The 20,991-nt window shown below is 33.4% G+C and overlaps 1 protein-coding gene across 1 annotated transcript in view; it reads right to left on the bottom strand.

Moving 5' to 3' along the window:
- MAP2K6 (mitogen-activated protein kinase kinase 6) overlaps window positions 1-20,991 on the bottom strand; it is a 192,660-nt gene that overhangs the window by 17,174 nt on the left and 154,495 nt on the right. The window contains exons 8-11 of the mRNA XM_056817223.1: window positions 19,706-19,833; window positions 18,363-18,440; window positions 17,028-17,167; window positions 987-1,032 (exon numbers count right to left, since the gene is read on the bottom strand). Of these exons, the coding sequence (XP_056673201.1) occupies window positions 987-1,032; window positions 17,028-17,167; window positions 18,363-18,440; window positions 19,706-19,833 (392 nt within the window). The remainder of the gene's footprint in view (window positions 1-986; window positions 1,033-17,027; window positions 17,168-18,362; window positions 18,441-19,705; window positions 19,834-20,991) is intronic.

Genomic DNA, 20,991 nt, shown 5'->3' on the forward strand with positions numbered 1-20,991 from the left:
AAAGTGGCAAAGATGGAAAATCTCATTTCTTACTTATAAACTGGGATATTGGCAAGAAATTGGGTCATTTTTTTCTTAGTCTGTCTAAATAGCTGAACCTAATGGAAAAATTTTAGGAAAGTCATGTCTGAATTAGTGAACAGTTTGAAATATAGAATGTTTTTAAAGAAAAGCATTTCTGTTATTAAATGTATACAGCTACAAAAGCTGACTGCCAAATGTTGCAAAGAAGTTCTCCTAAATTTTTTGTGATTAAAATATGGTTATGAATGTATTCCTAATAAATCATTAAAGTTATCTAAATAAGCTAACCATTTGTAATAGGATTTTTCTTACCTTGTGGATTAACTAAGAAATGACTTTATTTTATGGTGAGTGCAAAAGGTAACATGAATTCTTATCGAATGGGATGCAAACTAATGAAGTTTTACCAAACTTTTTTAGGCTAATAGTATTCTAGAAGAGGGGCTATATTCTTAACCAAGAAAAGAATAAATATTTTTCCAGACATAAAAAAAACAGGATTTTTATCAACAAAATTGACTAATGCTGGATATTTTGTCTAAAATAATTAATCCATGCCCATTTTTCTGAATCTCTTTTATCATTTTTTTCTAGATTTTTTTATTCTATAAATACATTTTGCAATAGATATGTAGGGTCCTAAACACCTCTTCATTTGAGGATAACAAAGATCTCAAAGCACTTTACAAATACAACAGTGTGCTGCATAACTCTGTTAGTTTTCCATAAAAGTAGTCAGGAATGGTAATTAAGTGATCTTTAACAAGATTATAGTATTAATATCAGTACTCAGACTAGAAATAAAACATAGTCCCATGAATTCTTCATTTAAAAAAATCAATCATTCATGTCTTGGTGTATTCACTATTTCAATAATATTGTTTGATGACAATTTATATTTGACTCATTTAACCTTCACTACATGTTAGTTTGAATATGTTTATATTAGTAACAATACTTACCATAAGTTCTGCATATGTTGGCCGTTCTTTGGAATTCTTCTTCAAGCTTAAAAAAGGGAAGAATTAAACACATTAAAATCAAGAAACCATCTGACCTTTCACTAGAGTAGGATTGCAGAACTTGCAGAAGTCTAAACATAACCAATTTGAAAAATAATATTGAAAATATAAGATTTCCAATGTTGACTTGCCTCTTCCATTCCACTTCTAAATCAACTTTTAAATCAACAATGGACATAAATTCATGGAAAGAAAGTATATATACTTTCCTTGGAGATGCCATACCTATGACATAAAAGCTTACCCTTCAAATTTATAGTCATTATAAATCAAAATATATCTACTTCCCTTTTTCAATCCACCTCCGACAGTTCTCTGCAACAAGTAAAGTTTGGCAGCGAGATCTTAAAATTATATTTGCTATGGAACAATCTGAAGACTCTGGAGTCACTACATCTCAACTAATCTGTTCACTCTTCTGCTTTCTTCTGTTTTCCTAGAAATGTTTCTTTTTTGCCTGTCATTAATATGAGTTATGAGCAAAAAATTTCTAAGGCAGTGCAACTTATATATGGTAGATTAATTTCTCAATTAAAGGGTATATTCATTCAATATTATAGTAATTATTCTTAGTCATACTGAATAGGAATACATTAGTTTATGATATGCACAGCCATGTCTAGCCATTGCTCAGTCCATAATAATGACTCCTGTGAAAAGAGGGGGAAAAGAATGGTTAATGAAAGACCTATCAATTTAATCAGTCCATGTTGTGATATCAGAGACAAATGCTAACTATATTTCAAGAATGAGTATAGCAATAGTTCTATCATTTTCTGCCTGTATCAGAACTTCTTGGGGCCTTTGTGTGAAGTTCTAGCTGAGACATGTTAGGAAGAATATTGACAAGATAAAGAATGACTGGAGGACTATGAATGGGGATGGTAAAGGAATTGGAAACCATAATATAAAGAATCACCTAAAAGAACTAGGGAAGGATAGTCTGAAAAAGAGAAGAGTTAGGGGAGGTATGTGAGAGCCAGTCTCGAGAATATAAAGGGCTATCATGTAGAAGAGAGATTAGTCTTGTTCATAGGACAGAACCAGGTACAATGAGTGGAAGTTGTTAAAAAAAAAAAAAGTAGAACAAAGTCTAATATAAGTTGACACTTCATAAGAATTAACACTCTCCAAAGGTGGGGTGTTGCCTGGAGAGGTTTCCTCTCTCTGGATGCATTCAAATAGATATCACATGACTACCTGTTGAGTATTATGTAAAAGATATTTTCATTCCACTAAGGGTTGAACTAGATGTCCTCCAATTTCCCTTCTAACTCAGGTTCTGTTGCTTAAACTAAGCACATTTTAGCAAAATTTGGTTTCTGGATTAAAGAGGACAATATAAAGAGACAAAAAATTTTAAAGAACTCATAGAATCAGTCAAAAAGCACTTATTAAACACCTTTATAAGCCAGACATTGTGCTAAGCTCTCATAGACAAAGAAAGGCAAAACAGTCTCTCCTCTCAAAGAAAGAAAAGATATAGAAAATTTTCTATTTGGACATAAAAGTTTTGAATTACAAAACAAAGAGAAAGAACTTATATAACCATATGCAGAGCAGCTAGTAGTGACACCATTTCCTCTACCTCTCAAAAGCCTATAGTGCATGGTTTGAAAACAGATCCTCTGGCTAAGACCAGAGGAACCAGGACGTAACTGAACTTTAATTATAGCCAATATATGTTCTAACAGCAGCAAGACACCTAAAAATCTGGAAATAACACCAAAACCACTTAAGTGGCCTGGTAACAACAAAGGAAAATGTAGTTAGTTATGAAGAAACTTTGTTCATTTTAAAGATTCTTTTTTTAAACCCTTACCTTCCATCTTAGAATCCATACTGTGTATTTATTCTAAGACAGAATAGTTGTAAGGACTAGGCAATGAGTGTCAAGTGACTTGCCCAGGGTCACACAATTAGGAAGTCTCTGAGGCCAGATTTAAACTCATGACTTCCCGTCACTGGGCCTGGCTCTCAATCCACTGAGCCAACCAGCTGCCCCCCCCCACCCATTTTAAAGATTCTAGACTCTAAATATAAGATAATTTAGAGTACTGAATAGCAATGGAAACTGTAAAGTCAAATTTGACCCCAAATTTGATGGTGTGGATTACTGAATCTAGAGTAGAAAGAGATCTTAGAAATAATTAGTGTAGCCAATCCCCTTCATATTTCAGGGGAAGAAATTGAGGTTCAGAAATGTGAGATATTTTGCCCAAAGTCACATGTAGCAACCATAAGATTTTCTACCTAGTTTTATTGTTAAGTAACTTTCTTCCTTCTCCTCTTCTTTTCTTTTTCCCACCCTCACTTTGAGATCAGTACAACTTCCTCAAAGGCCAGTGTACAAAAAATATTTTGATTCCAGAATGTATTCCAATGTATGAATGTTATAGCTATGATCCAATCAGGTCGGAAACATAAGTATCATGGAGTAGATTATTCACACAAGAGAGTCTAGGAAGAGGGAGCCCAAGTCAATGAGGAAAAATACAATCACAAATACAAAGGCTGCATTCAAACTTCAATTGGGAGTTCTATGAGGTTTCTGTTTCCATTGAATATTTACAAATTTTTCAGGCTCATTTCTCTTATAATACTCTTCCATGTATGTAGAATCCTCCTATTTATGGCAAGACACTTTTCTATTCTTGACTTTCCTGCATGGTAAACAGTCTAACAAAATTATGACTCCAAACTAGGTAAATCACACTTCAAAATGAGCTACAAAATGGTATCATTTCAACAAAAAAAGTCCCTTTTAATTTCTTGTGTGTTTTTTTTTTACATATTTAACAATGAAAAAATAAGCAAGTTTCTCCTCAGACTTATTAGGAGTACTTAATGATTTTTCTTAGTAAAAGGAATTGTTTTTTTAAAAAAAGAAGTTATTTACTCACTTCCTGTGTAGACAATTTATGGGAAAATTCCCATATGAACTTTAAACTGACCTTGAAATTAATACATTGTGGAAAGATTCCAAAGAGTGACTCAAAGAAAAGTGCCATCATGAACTGCAACAGACATGTCATGTAAAGGGATGCTTGAAAAATCAGGAAATACAGGATGTTGGCCAACCGGATATTTTCTGTTTTCTTGTCCCTCATTAGCAAGTTCAATTTTACTGTAAGTGTAAGCCTTGGTAATATAGAAAATACTCACACAGCAAACCAACATTGTTTGGGGTATCAACATAGTCCATTCTTTATCTTTTAAATCTATAAGACTTCAAAACATGGACTGAGAATAGCACAGTACTCAGGGGGATAGGAAACAAACTTTCCATCTTTAATGGGAAGCACTTGAAATTCAATATAAAATAACAACTGTCAAGTTCAAAGCTACATCAATTTCTTGTTGGGATTGATTCAGGCTTTTGAGTTTTCAAGTGGCTTGCCATTTCCAAGCGTGCAATTAGTTAACTGCTCTAATTCCTCTTCCAAATGCCACAACACATGCTCCTGACCGTAGCTGACACTAAAAAACGGCTTCCTGCTGCCTTAAGAATTGCTAGTTTGGTGTTTGTGCTGACCAGAGGATTTCTGCCTATTTGAACTCACCCTAACTGATTCCAAGGCGGACTATTTGGTGCATCCGCAGAATAAAAACATATTACGCCTTTGTAACCATGCATTTGTCATAAGCAAAATAAATATGCCCTGTCTCTACTCACTGCCTGCCAAGATGGAGAACGTGATTGACTCCATTTGGTACCATTCACCTACTGCTGGAAAGCATATGCACCTGTGGAGGCTTCCAAAAACCAGCCTAACGTATAGTATATCAAGATGTGTAGGATCAAAGTCCATCTGACGTGTTTCTAATATTATAAGAGACTCTAGGAAGCAGAAAAATAATCTAGTTTTTTTCCCTTTTTTTGCAGCCTTAGATCTGATTTCAGTGGTACTATTTCATACATTAGGTTTATATCCTAATGAATTATGCAGAAAAAGAAACCCCCTCCCCATACTGCCATTATTGAGAAACTTCATTTGTTGGTCTCTTGACAAAATTTCCCATTTTTGAGGTTTCTTTCCTCTTCCATTAACCAACACACCCAAGTTACAATTCTTGAAGCCACCATCTAAATAGAGCTCCCAACCCCAAGGAGTCTGTACTTTTAAAAAAAAATGATAGGCCTAAAATTAAAAGAAAAAGTTTAAAGTTGTTCAGAATTCAAAATTTTAAAACAAGTTTAGAAAAGTGGTTATGGATTTACTTTTGTAAAAAATGATAAAAGTAGTCATTAAAAGAAGCTTCAAAAGTATAATGTCAAATGATCCCCATCTTTACCACTATTACCATTCACCTTAAAACAAACACAAAATAATAATTAACTCATTCAAATTGGTAAAAATCAGGTCTTGGAAATGGAACAAAACAGGTTACATTTTGAGTCAACAGATCTGGCTTTGAGGCATAACTTTGTTTTCCTTTAGCATTATATTCCAAGTGCTACCTTCTGTATCTCCCAAATATTCACAGACTGAGGCAACATAGCAATGATTGTACTTATCAGCTAAGAAAGAAGAGCTCTCAAGGAGATGCAAAGGATATAAATATAAGGTGTGTAACAGCCCTAGAATGCCAGTAAAATATCCCAACAAAATGTTTTCCACAAAATAAAGAGACAAATACTGAAATAGGCCACCAAGGACTCTTCCTTCTCCCAGGCTAGATCCTCCTCCCACAACCTATACTCACACTTAAGAGTTCTCCATGGTTAGGAAAATAATATGTAGCTATATCAATTACAGCAATAAAAAGATTAGAGCTGCTAATCAACAATGTAAACTTTTAATTTTCCCAGATTTTGTTCTCTTTTTGCTCAACCGCAAAGGATTGCATGAATTCCTAAGAAATCTAAAGGGTTTTTAGGTAATCATAGCCTGGTATATCCTGGAAAACACAGGAAGTAGGCATTCTTGAGTTGTCCTTGAAACTCCATAAACTCATCACTGGATCTTGCATGCCAGTTCTATTCAAATATAGCTTTCTATTGAAGAAAAAGGGCTTAGCAATTAATGTGAAGGTTGTTAGAAGGTCGTATAGCTTATACCCCTCTGAGGATAAAGATTATAAAGCAACTACTATTTAGAAACATCTCTCCCAGCCTAAATTCCACACTACTAACCCTTTTTGAAATGGATCCATTTTGGAAAACACAAGTAAGTCTACAAAGTCATAAACCTAGAAGCTATTTCTAAACAATGTTTAGTGCAATGCTGGATCATTAATGAGGCAGAGAAGTCTGGGTGTCCACATCTTATACCTATAAACAAGTAAATACTAGAGAAAATTAGATTATCTCCATAAAAAGACAAGTCAAGAAAAGATTTAGGATTTTCCTTTAAAGCATGAAGGCCCATTAAATAATTATATGAGTAGAAAAGGAGATAGGATTGTCAAAGAACAAGAACCAAGACTAACAGATGAGAAGCCCAAGTTGTGCTGATATCAACAATATATTTTAAAAGATGTAGGAGAAGGCCTCTAGTAAATTGGCTAAATATTCTATAGAATATTTGTTAAATGATATGGAAAAAAAGAACTATGCAGAATAATAAGGAATGAACAAATGATGATCTATATGCACCTTCGCGGTACCCACAGAGAAGAGAGCACAGATTTAATGATGAATGAAATTGGCCTCACTTTATATTTTATCCATGTTAAGACCATCATTGTCTTTTTTTTTCAAATTACTCATGACATATAGCATCAGATTTATCATTGTTATGACATTTGAAATTTCAGGAAAGCCTAGGAAACATTTTATGATTGAGTAAAAATGTATGCAAAGTTGGCAATCTTTTCCCTCATATCTAGGAAGCTCTAAGAGTTCTTATGCCTAGGAATCATTTCCAAGGAACACAAAAAATCCACTTCAGTGAAGTAGACATGAGTGTGTAAATTAATGTATGGAACATGAATTTTCTGAAGGAGTCATGATCAGTTCAAAGTGATTTTTCTTTAAACCATTCATATGATCATGAATTTAGGGTTGAGAAGAATATTTGAGATCACTTAGTTCTTAACTATACAAGATAGGAAATTGAGGTCCAAAGAGATAGTTATTTGCCCAAGGACACAAAGGCAATAAATAACAGAGGTAGGATTTGACCCATGTCTTGTAAGACTCCAAATCAATGTTTTTCATAGTACACCAAACTGAAGAACCAAAATTAGGGCAGGACAACAGGGTCTTTCCTTAGGGAACCAAATTTGAGGGTTCTGATAGCAGCACAGAAAAATCAGAAGTTAGTATATAGTTAGCAAGAATAATTCATTAAGTCAAGTGAATCAATATTTATTAAGTACTTAATACATACTAAGAACTGGAGATACAAAAAAAGGCAAAAACTAACAAACCCCAAACAAGGAACTGATAGTCCAGAGGAAGAGGCAGCATGCAAACTACTACATATCAATAAGATATAAACAAGATAAATTGTGAGAAAGTCTCAGGGAGAAGGCACTAATATTATGGAGCACTGAGAATGGCCTCTTGTACAAAGAAAGGATTTCAGACTACTAGACAGCAGGTTGGAGTGAGCTCATTCCCCACTGTAGTTATAAGCAGTGAACAGGGAACTTAGGATTCCTCCAAAGGACCAGTCCTTCCTTTAATTAAGGGCGAGACTGTCCTAGGGACAAAAATTCCTAATACCGAGCTTCAAACAGTTTAGGACAAGAATCCAGAACACCAACATATTCTCAATCCAAAGTTCTCTTATCTTGGAAGAAAAAACAGAACATACTACCTATTATTTCAGCATCAGCACAATAGAATAACACACTGAATATACAGAGAATGTCTCATAAGGAAGGCCTGGAAAGAATAATTTACTGTGAGAATGGATCTTCGTGGTTGTGGTAGGATCAGCACAGTTTTTATGTAAGCAGAACTGTCTTTCTTTTAAGAGGGAAGAGAGGTTATCCTCAGGATTTGGTTGGCCTGGGAGATTAGAGCATGAAATATTGGTTTGGCTTCCTTTCTCCTAAAAGCCCAAAAGGCCCAGTCTATGATCAGTTGTTGTTCAGGAGGGTGTTGCAAAACTCCTACAGACAGACAAGAATGCCCTTCTGATTTATCATTGCAGAATGCCATGGCAAATATGGAAGCAGAGGAGAAAAGCATCTTTTAAACATCAGGAATTTTGTCTTTCTTAGCCTTTGTTGTTATTAAATTTTTTAAATTAGTAATTAAATATTTTAATTCTAAGATAAGAGAACTTTGGATTGAGAATATGTCGGTGTTTTGGATTCTTGTCCTAAACTGTTTGAAGCTTAGTAGGATTGAAAAATTAACCTTTTCAATTTGGCAAAATCAGACATAGGAATTAATTAATAAATTAAATATTTTATTGGATGGTCAGTTGCAGTCTAATCTTGATGTTGAATCACTGGGGTTGCCTATGCTAGGCCTACTATAGAATAGTGATTAACTAGTCCACTGTCTTCAGCAAAAACTGAGGAAACTTTGGTAAAAAGTTTAAATAGATTTTTCAGATATACAGGTTTCTAGCTGTTCTTCATCCTTATTCAAGAGAAATTCACTAAGGTGATCCTCACTTACTAACAGTATAATCAAGTATCTAAGTAGTATCCTTAAAGTAAAATCAGTCAGAAAGGCCTCTTTTTACAATTAGTCTCACATCATTACATATCAAGAAAGTTACATACAAAGGCACAATTAATTGGATTTAGGAGAACAAAGTACCTAAAGTCTTTCCAATAGTATCCTTTAAATAATATTTTGTGTTCTACTCCCTACCATAGTCTTGTCAATTATTCCTTTAATTTCAGAAACAACAGCATCCCTCCAGACTTCTTATTTTTTTTACACACACAAAATTTTTCTTCTTATGCAATGTTCCACTTCTCTCCACTCTCCACTCTCTCACAGTAACAATCCTAAGTATCCAAGATACTGTTGCAATGATAACTTGCCACAAGCCATATCAGAAACAATCCAATATATGTTATTTTGTGGAGACTCCCAGTGATGATATGCCTGAACTTTCCAGCAAATTATCTAAACCCATTCTTTACCTCAAAACAGCAAGAAATACAGGTGGGGGGAAAACAACTACCCCCCCAAAAAGACAAAGGCAATAAATATAAGTAGAGGGGAGGAAACATGCAAAAATATTAAGTAAGCAATGAAAAGGGGGAAAAGCCCCCAAAATTAATAAATATAAGAGATCAAAAGAAAGAAAAATCTCATGAGGAAGAGCAAAATGTTATAGTAAAAAGAATTACAATTCTCAAAAGAGAATTAGCACTAGAGTTTCCAGAAATTAGAATCTCAATTAAAGAATTAAAGAAAATATTTGAAATTTGAAATTTGAGTGCTTAAGGAATAATACAGCTAGGTACCAATTAGTGTGAACAATGCATCCCATTCACATTGCATATTTGACATTGGGCTGGAATAAATTACCATACTCTACACCATTATAACTTCAAATAGTACAAATTTAAACACATGGGATCCCTTCATAGGATTTATTATTTGAAATAATCAGGACCTAGCTGTAAAAAAAACAAAAACAAAAGTCAAGAGAGTCAACTGCTAAGAAGAGATGATAAAAATGTTAATAAAGCATTAGACTGAAAAAAAAAAAGAATGGTAGAAAGAACACAAATATGTAATGATAGAAAAAAATGGAGCAAAATGATATGACAGCAACACTGTAAGAACTGGAATAAGATCTGTGCAAATGTAAACAACTGAACTCGAAGCCAGAGCTATTTGTTTCTCTCTAAAAACTGCTGTCCTGGTAGGAGGAAAAATATTTTTTTAAATGATAAAATAGTCTAAATATATTTCAAGAAATTTCAAAAGAGAATTGTCCAGAAGTATTGGGAACAGAGAAGAAAATGTAGACCAAACAAACAGAATTCATAAGCTGGAGTCTGAGAAGAAACCCAAAATTAACTCACCCATAAATGTAGTGACCAAGTTCCAGAATGGCAGTATCAAAGAGAATCTTGCAAGCATCCAGGAAAAAGGAAATTCACATATGAAAAACCAGTAGGTTCAAGTCGCATAACATTAATTAGCATTAAAGAGGGAAAAGGCCAGAATATGTTTTATTGAAAAATAAATCTCTTTGCACCCCCAAAATAACACAGCCACTAAAGCTGAGCATGCTGTATTTCATGATAAAAGATGAATCTTCAACAGGATCAAAGACTTTCAGTCATTGTTCTTGAAGAAATGAGACTTGGGCAGGGCCTCTGACATGCAAATCCAAGGAAGGGGCAGGAGAGAGATTGAACAAGGTAGGCCCATAGAGCATGAAATGAAGACTTAATGAAGAGTTAATGTTTACATGTTATAAGAAGAAGCTTTTGCAACACATTGAAGTTCTTTATTGAGATAAGTTCTTTGAGAAAACAAAGAACATACATTTGAGGAGACAATATCATATATAGGGATAAAACAGAAGTAAAATGTAAGAAAGAGGAAGGAATTTGGAGGGGGAAGGAAAGAAAATGAATTATTATTTCTTAGAATGGGAAGTCATAGATGAAAGTGGAATTAAGTGGGGAAGAGACTAACTCACATTTTAAAAATCTGGGCTAGGTTAGGAAAGAACAAAGCATATTATACCAATAAAAGTAGAATCTAAATCTCATATGGGCAGTGAAAGGGAGGTGACTATGGTTTGTAGACAGCAAGGTTGGCTTATTTTAAGCAAAATAAGCTACATGGTATTTTATGATGACTTTATTAAGTTACAATAACAGGAGTAGATGGAAGTAAAAGCAAATAATTATAATCTTAAATATTAAAGGATTGAACTCACCTATAAAATGGGATAGAGTTGCAGAATAAAAATAAAAGAGAGAATACAGATTTGAATAAAATGTTGCCAAAAAAATGAAGTAAAAGACATGACAATTATTGAATGGGAATCTGTAGTAATATTATTTTTCAGGATCTCAGTATCTTCATATAAATTATCTAATTCAGTGGCATTAAGGATTCATGAATAAAAAAAGAATTCATGAATAAATAGAGAAAGGGAAGATATTTAAAAACATTATTTACTTGCAAGCTATACTATATATTACTATATCTATTATAAAATTATAATTCATATAGAAAAAAATGCTGATCCTAATTGACCAAATAATAGTGTTAAAGATCATCAGTATAGTAAAGAACAAACCACTGAAAAAAATTAAATTATATCAAAAAGATTAATGACAATAAAGTAATAGAGTAAATGTATTGTTTATAATAACAAAAAAGAAAAAGACAAGTGGTGAATTGAATCTATATTTGAAAGAACTATCATATTAATAATCTAATATAAGAACAAGAGAAATTTTGAAAATCAGTGAAATAAAACTGTACAGAAACAACTGAATTAATAAACAAATAAAAGAATTGTATTTTAGGGAGAAAAGAGTCTAAAAAGTAGAGAAAGGAAACACAATTGTCAAAATCAAAAATAAATTATTAATAAAATTCATAATGAATAAAAAGTAAATAAAGTTTTCACAAACAAAGGTAGGTGTAAGTGAATTCTAGAAAATATCTAAAGATGAACATAAACTCTTCTCAAAAATACATTTAAAATGTATAAAACTCTTTCTATGAGGCATTTATTATTCTCAAACTAATGCCAGAGAAGGATAACGTGGAGAAAAAGAAATATAGACAAGAATCACTAATGAATATTAATGCAAAAACTTAAAATGCTGACAAATGTAAGGGTTAAAATGGGGGTTTTGACAAAATAATAGAGCAGTTTTTAATAATTTGAGTTTTAACAAGAATATAGTAGAGTTGTAAATTAATATTATCCCTTTAAGCCAGAGAAAACTTCTAGCAGCTTTTAACAATTAACAATTTAGTTTTATTAAAATAGGGATAGTAAAAGAACATAGTAAAATGAATATAGTAAAGGAGAGAAATATAGGAAAGAAGCAGAGAAAGGAATTGCCAAATACCTAACTAGCTATCCTATAACTATCTATAACTGCCTATAATTACTATCTAAAACTGCCTATATTTACCTATAACTAACTATAACTACTGCTAATAACAACCATCCCACAAAGTTCCTACCCAATCAAAACCAACCCAATCAGTGTTTAATCCGACCCCAATTAGGTCCGTCGGTGAAGACCAGCAACCTTCCCAAAAATTCAACAAAGGGGAAAAAACCCTAACAGCCCAAACCAAGAGCCCAAAACCCAAAAGCCAAAAAGCCATTGTAAAGGCTAAAGCCAAAAGTCCTCTCAGTAAACTCAGACCCATCTTTATATTCCAGCAACTAAAAACCAACCACCAACTAATCAGCAATCCACACCACCAGCAGCCAACACCCAACATCCAACTCACGCCCAGCAGCCAACTTCCCTACAACTGCCAGCTCTAACTCTCAGCAACTCACTGATCTGTCTCTCAGCATTTAAGCTCCTGACCAACTGAAGCTGGCCCCTTTTCTAACATCCTCCTACTTCACTTCCTGTCTCTATGGTTCCTCCTTCCTATCTTTCTGATTTCTTCTTACTGTTTTTATGGTTTCTACTTCCTGTCACTGTGCATTGGTTAATCCCTACACATCTCTATGGTAAGAGGACCTCCAGGTTCCTCCTCAAATTAAAAAAGGAATGAAGAATTCCTTTTTACACAAAGAAATCACATATCAAAAACTTACCTATTATACTCAGTATAACAAAGCAATAAAAATGAAAATATAACAATAATAGATGCAGGAAAAGTCTGAAAAAAACATAGCATTTACATTTCTAAATGCCAAAAAAGAATAGGAATGAAAGGTCTTTTCTTTAATATGAAAAAAAAGTATTTATTTAGTTAAGAGGTAATATTTAGGAAAAAATTTTCTATAAAAAATATTTGTAGCAAATTACTCTCAGAAATGTCTTATTTCCAAGCTATATGAGGAAATGGTTGTAAATTAAAGATAAAAAATGTGACCTAATTTATGAATGGGTAAAGATAGACAATTCTCAAAGGAAGAAATCCAAGGTATCTATAGCTATGTGAATATTTTTAAGTGCTCAAAGTTACTAATAATCAGAGAAATGCACATTAAAAGTACTCTGAGATTCCAATGCATACTCATTAGATTAGTAAAGTTGATCAAAAAAAGGGAAAATTATACATTTTGGAGGAGCTATCAGACAACAGGTATGTTGATATACTCTTTGTGGAGCCATGAACTGATATTGTTATTCTTGAAAGTAATTTAGAACTATGTACAAAATTGGGCACACCCTTAGGCCCAGCAATACTACAACTTGGCCAATACCCCAAGAAGATGAAGGAAATAGAAAAAGGACCCATATGTGCAAAAATATTCATAGTAGCTCTTTTTGTAATTTTGGAAAAAAAGTTGAACAAATTATGGAATATAAATTTAATGAAATATTATTTGGCTGTACAATATGAAGAAAGATAAGTTTTTATGGAAATTTTAGAAAACTTTTATGAACGGATGCAGAATGAAGTAAGCAGAAACAGGAGAATGATTTGCACAGTAACAACACTGTAAAAGCAAACAAATTTGAAAGACTGAAGAACTCTGATCAATGCAATGATCAATCATAGTTTCAGATGACAAATGATGAAGAAATATACCCATATCATGGCAGAGAGGTATTTTGACAGGGAGATATTATAAACAGTATGAAGAATGAGACATTTTTTAGACATGAATTGTATGGCAATTTCTTTTGTTGACAATGTTTATTTTTTTAAGCATTGATTTAATTTTTTTCTAGTGGTAGGAAGAGAGAATGAGAGAAAATATACATTATGCTTAATAAATAAAAAATAACAATTTAAAAAGCAAGAGCTGGTATTATTTTTTTATTATGATGAAATGATGAAAGCCTGGGTGAAGCAAGGTTTATACAGTGTCTTATCAAGTATTTGGCATAATACTAAAAATGGTAATTATAGCAATAGGACAAGAAAATAAGTTAATGAAATATGCATTCATAAAATGGTAGCAAAATTATCTCTGTATATAATATAGAAGGATTTATTTGGAAAACCCTAGAGAATCAACAAAAATAGGGGATATGGACAACTAAGAGCTTTAGGAATGTAGCAGGATACAAATTAATTCACAAATCATTAACATTTCTCTTTATTATTATAAAAATACAGGAACAAAAGACATAAAGATGTATAAAATAACAAAAAAATTCATTAAATATTTGGGATTTAACCTACCAAGACATGTCTGTGTTTTATATAATTTCAATTCATTTTCACAGTAATAATTAAAGCAATTATTGTATTCAAGGCTAGGCCATGGTAATATAGTAAATATTTATATATTTATAATTTAATTAAATCTACATAAATTTAACATTATGCCAACCAACTGCCAAGAGAATACAGAAGTAGAGAAGAAAATAGAATTCATATGGGGAAGGACAAAATTGTCATTAGGGTTTAAGAGATTAGATGGTTATAACATTGAAATTATGGGGCAACTAGGTGGTTGAGTGGATAGACAGCTGGACCTGAATTTGAGAGGTCCTGGGCTCAAATCTGACCTCAGACACTTCCTAGCTGTGTGACCCTAGGCAAATCACAACTCCAATTGCCCAACTCTTATTGCTTTTCTGCCTTGGAACTGATACTTAATATTAATTATAAGAGGGAAGGTAAGGGTTTTAAAAAATAACATATTGTAATTACTAGATCTACAGTTCTATTATAAAGTAGTAATCACCAAAACTATCTAGATCAGTGAAAGAGATTAGATAGGAAATACCTAAGAACAAATATAGAAGTGTAATGTTTAAGAAATCCATGATTAAAATCTATTGGGAAAGAGACATTATAATAAAAACTGCTGGTTGGATGACAGTTTAGTAGAAAATGGATTAGACACAACTTATACCATAAACAGAACTATATACCATATAACCATATAACAGAAAAAAAAAAACTATTTCTAATGAGAGACCTATGAATTTTTTCTTTCTCCAACCAATCCTCATTCCCCCAAGTTTCCACCAAGGAGAGAATATCCACTCCTAGATGGATGTTGACCCCTGGATCTCTCTACCTATGCTGAAAAGATCCCATAGCCTTACTCTGCTCTACCCTTTATTCTATCTTCTCATGAGGAGACTGACCATCAGCCCTACCATTATACCTTTCCACCCCTCTGGGCTTTGTTACTTTCTATGCCTATGGATCTTCCCATCTTTTATGAACTCACCCTAAACATGCCCCCTGTACTGTTGTCTCCTCCAATTCTTTGCAGGCCATGACTGTTTCCATTTTCTATTTGATTCTCTAGTTGCATAGTGGTTGATACATTATACAAATGTAATACTTTTCTGCTCCATTTCATTAGAGGAAAATAAGTTATATCTCCCACAACTGTGAATAGGGGGTAAGGCTAATTAAAGAAAAAAGAGGCATATTGTCCCATATAAAATTTTAAAACTTTTGAGCCCTCAAAGTAATTGAATTAGAAGAAAAGATATCAGTGGGAACAAAACTTTACATTAAAGTCTCTCTGACATCAAACATTTAGAGGAAATTGGCCCAAATGCATAAATTCTTAAGAATTCTTATGATTATTCATCAGTAATCAAACAATATAGTTTTCACTAAAAATGTAATTTGTAAACTATGTGAAAAATGTTCAAAATCAGTAACAAATCAGAGAATTCTATCATGTGGGGTTATTATAGCCTCATAAGGCAAAAATGTAATATTAAATGAGAAGAGCAACTATAGGAAAACAAGTATGCCAAATCACTCCTAGTAATGTCAAACTTTTCTGGCAAAATGATCTGGATTCATATAGGAAATGCTAGTGTTTATACCTTTGATCTAGAGAATCCATTACTAGGGAGACCCAAAAGGGGTGATGCCCTCTATGGGACAGCAAGAAAGGATCCATATATATGAAAATAGTAATGGCTTGATTATTTAAAATAGCAAAAAGCTGAAACAAATTATGTACCCAATGAGAAATAGATGCAAAAAACTGTGACATATGGATGTAATAGAATATTATTCAACTGTAAGGACTAAAACATGAAAAATTCAGAAAATATGGGAAGACATATGATACATAGTGAAGAAAGCATAAGCAAAGTAAATATATACAAGAACTATAATAATAAACATGAAGAAAACACTAAAAGGCAGCAAAACTCAAGATTAATATAATGGACAGTGTTAGTAACAAATTAAAGTGCATGTTGTTCTTTTCTGTTAATTAACATCAAAATACCAAATGTAAAACAACATGTACTATCAGTTTCAGTCACTCTGTTAGGTGCTTAATTATTTGGAGTAAATGCGCTGGCAGCTTAGGGAAATAAAGGGGGAGAGGAGTGTTGGTTGTCATGACAACTTGAAAAACAGAGAGAACATACCCGCTGTAGAGGTAATAGGGGAGAAGGGGAGGAGAAGGAATTCATACAGAACATCTTATTCTCAGAAGTCTGACAATCCTTAAGCAAATCAGAGTCAAATGAAGTTATGTTGACAGGAATGACCAGATTTCCTGGGATAAATGCCACTTTGCTAAGATTACCTCATTTTCTGAGTTCTTTGACACTGATGAGGATTTTTAGGAAAACCAGAAGATAGTACCACCATTGTATGGACCAAATTTCTTCCTATTTTCTATTCCCATTTGTTGTTTCCCTTCTCTGATCCCTAAAACTGTCCATAGCACTAACTGGGCATATATCCCAATTTATATACATTTAGTATAACAGCGTAAATATTGACTTTCCGGTAGAACTTCTAGATTTACAAATAGTGCTCTAATCAATAGAAACATTAATCAGACCAAAAATAATCTGCCTTCCTTCTATTAATAGAAGATCATTCACTTCATCTATAGACATTACAGTGGTATGATCAAGATTCAACCCTTTGTCCAAACCTGAAAGAACCGTCCTCCTCCCTGGGGATGGAACCTAAGAAGAGAAGTTGCTTACCACTGTGAGGTAAAGTCGACAAACTCTGCTGAGAACTTGTCTGCTGGAAGTTGAGGTGATGGTTCTTCCACCACCTGCTTGAGCTGCTGAAATGGTGTCCCCCAGGAATCATAGGGGAACCTAAGGATTGCCAGTTCAATCTAAGAGGAGAAAGAAGAAAACAATATATTGATTTAATTATGGAAGCAATTGCTTTTCACTTTGAAGAACTAGAGGAAATTCTAGTGCTGGAGAAAGAACGGCATTTGATTCCCTCATTCTCTCACCATGACCGTCAATGACATTTATCTATCTGATATTGGCTCCTATTCGGTAGTGCAAAGTTCCTAGTTTTTTTTTTTTTAATTAACTGTATTACACACTACATTTGAAAGATTCATAATTTAGAATAGCCAGTCTCAAACAACTATTATCAAAAGGAATTCTTCATTCACTAAATTCTTTATAAATATGTATATTTGCTGCCATCTACTGGTTCTTTGCAGATTAACTCAGGACCAAATAAGGCCACTTTTGCCATTATAGTGGCTGGCATGTGCTGCCTGGACAAAAGAAATGAAAAGAACTAAACTATAATACTTGAGATGCTTTTAGGAATAGCCATACAGATTATCTCAGACTCTGTATGTTTTGTAAGAAGATTATGGAATATTCCATTTTCTATAGGAATTATAGATTCCTAGTATGTTTCAGATGTGAGACATCATATCAATTCATAAGCCCATATGAGACCTGGAGATGATCTAAGAGATAACAGAACTTGTTTTCAAGATGATTTAGGCAAGTCAACGGCAAAACTAGAAACTCAAATCCAGTTCTTCATATGCCTGGCTAATGCAGTCTGATTATTGTCTCAAAAACATCCAGAGAAATATTTTTAACCAGTCTCAATGACATGACCCTACTGGAATATCCCAATAGAGCTACATATTTTAGATTAAATCTAGTTACCAGGGTTGTCAGAGCTAGAAAAGATTTAAGAACTCCCTCTAATTTAATCCCTCAATTTACAGATGAGGAGAATGGATCAAAATTGTACACTTAGTTAATGGAAGAGCAAGAAATAAAATACAATGTCTCCTTCTTTTGGTCCAATGTTTTTTCCACTACCCAAACAAATATTCAGTTCACCTATTCACCTTTTTCATGCCCTCTGTGTCAATCTTCATGATTTCTAGGTTAAAAGTAAAGAACGTACAGTATCGCCTCAAAGACTGGAGGAAACTGGCCAAAATCAACCAAGAATATTGTGCTTCAATTCTAGTGCTAGCTCAATCCACCAACTTCAGTCTCAGGCACTGAACCTTCAGGTATGTGAATAATATCATACAGTACCATTGTGATGCCCAGGCTCCAAATGTCAGATTTCACATTGTACCCCTTCTGATTTAGTTCTGGATTTATTCTTTCAGGCTAGAAAGAAAAACAGAAGTGGGAAAGTCATTATTACCAGGAAAGCCTTCATACAAATGCCCCACTGAACAAAAGAGCTCATTAGTAACTATAAGCATCAACATCTCAATATGGGATCATCTGATAGTTTTCTTTAAATGATTTCACTGATTCAGGAAAAATGCTTATGGATGTATTCACTCAATGAGTTCAGAGAGTGAAGTATCACAGAGCCAGTGTGTCCATTCATAGCCTAAATTCCAAAAGGATAATATGATTCAACATGGCCCACTGAAGCTGTCATCTTGATGTAGGACTTTAATTTTATTAAGCCTTGATGAACTACTTTTTCAAGATATTGTGCAAATTCATTTATTTAAAAAAATTTAAACCCTTACCTTCTGTTTTAGAATTGATATTAAGTATTGGTTCCAAAGCAGTGGTAAGGGTGGTAAGGGAGGCAATTGGAGCTAAGTGATTTGCCCAGGTTCACAGCTAGGAAGTATCTGAGGCCACTTTTGAACCTAGGTCTTCCCAATTCCAGCCTTCGTTCTCAATCCACTAAGCTTCCTATCAGCTCCACAAATTCATTTTAAAGAGAAGCAAATGACAAGTCATTTAACTTAGAAAGGATCTAAGGATCCTGATTATAGAAATTAAACCTCACAACCAGGAGGTTCTTTAATGTCTAATCCTTATTTCTTATTGTGATGTCACTTCAATTCATTCCTTCCTGCTCAGTACTCAGCATGGGAAACAGTTCCAAGAACTCATCTTGGAAGACTGTCAAGGCTTTGCTATTCTAAGCTAGTATTTAAAAACATCATTGTTCTGTCCATTTAACTTTTAATTATTTTTGATAACTTGATGAACTTAACTTTTCTAAGTGTTAACACATTGGCTAAAACTCATAGCAAAATAGAAAGTCAGAGGGCTATGAGTGACAAATGCATGCATTCACTGTGCTGATTTGCTTTAACTGTTTTCTTTGTTTTAAGAGAGGATTATATAGAGAACAATATTGGGAAATTACTATAGTGTAAAAGTAAGAATAAAATGATAAAATTTTTAAAATAAACTTAAAAGTTTAAAATAACAAGTCAAGTCATAAGAAGAGAAGAGATTTAGGAGAATGAATTAGTAAGTGATTCAATGAGCCTCAGGAAACATTAATAACTTAGTGGAAATAAAAGCCAATTCTCCCTGTGATGGGATCCTTTCCTATTTTTTGGAGAATTTTATAGCCCTTTTTCCTGTAGAGGAAAAATTTCAGATATGAGACTTACAGCCATGTAGGGTTTACATCCTGCATCCATAGTTTTGGCCACAGAGTCCACCAGGTAACCACTAATACCAAAATCACACATCTTCACTTGACCCAGTGTATTGATCAATACATTAGATGGCTTCACATCTGAAAGAAAAAAATAGACCATGTTCCACTACTGCTAGTCTACCTTCCTAGTTTATCTCAATTGCATTAAAGAAAACTAACAGAAAATAAAGTGATATATATACACAAATATTTATCCTATATTGGCTTTCACAAATTCATACATTCTCATCCCCAGTGAGCTTACCTACACCAGTGGATGTAGCACCATTGCAGCTTCCTCCTCTGAAATATCATACTCTACACTAACCTTTAACTCAACTAAATTCCCTTAGTATTTATGCATGGTTTTTCCTTTCATGTCCTATCTTTCTGTTCTTGATAAGATTATAAGCAACTCAAGGTCTTTATTTTCTACATATTCTTTATAGCTCAAGGCAAATAATAAATATTTAATAAGCACTTGCAGAATTTACAAATTCACCACAACTTAAAGATAAAATGGATCATTTAGTGGAAAACCCTATTTTACAGAAGAGAAAATTAAGACCTGGAGAGACAAGGGAGTTATCCAAAATCACAATCATCTCTGAGGCCCAACTTGAAAGAATTTAAAATACTTAATATAAGAACAGAATGTTAAGAACTTTGTAAGTTGCTGGAACCAAATTTAATTGAGTAAAAGTATTAAATACTTATTGAAAAGTCTTAAATTATGAATAAAAGTTGCAACAGTGGTGAATCCTCGTGCTGGAATAAATAAATCTCAAATTCAGATTCTCACTATTGCATGATCAGAGATGTTTGAGCTAAAACAGATCAGGGATCACATTTTGCAGATGCAGAACCCATGATCCAGTCTGTGTGACTTGCTCAAATTCACAAAGATGACTAACATCATAGGTGAGATTTGAATCCAAGTTCTTTGATGCTATAGGCAGGGCTCTTTCTACTGTACCATGCCATGACCTTTCTTAAAATTTACATTTGGACAGAAATGGACCATTATTTAACATTTTAACAAGGAGCCTTTGCTCCAATAAGGCTAGGGTCCTGCCTTGTTCATCCTCCCCTCCATGCCTTTACTCATGCCATACTCCCAGCCTGCTATGTACTAATAGCTACTCTCTTGTCTTTTCAATGTCTATGATTTTCTTTATGATTCAGTTTTGAAATGCATCTTTTTCAAAGGATCTTCTCTTACTAATCTTATATGTGTCTTGGCCAGTCCATTTCTCT

Source organism: Monodelphis domestica, chromosome 2, assembly GCF_027887165.1.
Source record: "Monodelphis domestica isolate mMonDom1 chromosome 2, mMonDom1.pri, whole genome shotgun sequence".
Lineage (NCBI taxonomy): Eukaryota > Metazoa > Chordata > Mammalia > Didelphimorphia > Didelphidae > Monodelphis > Monodelphis domestica.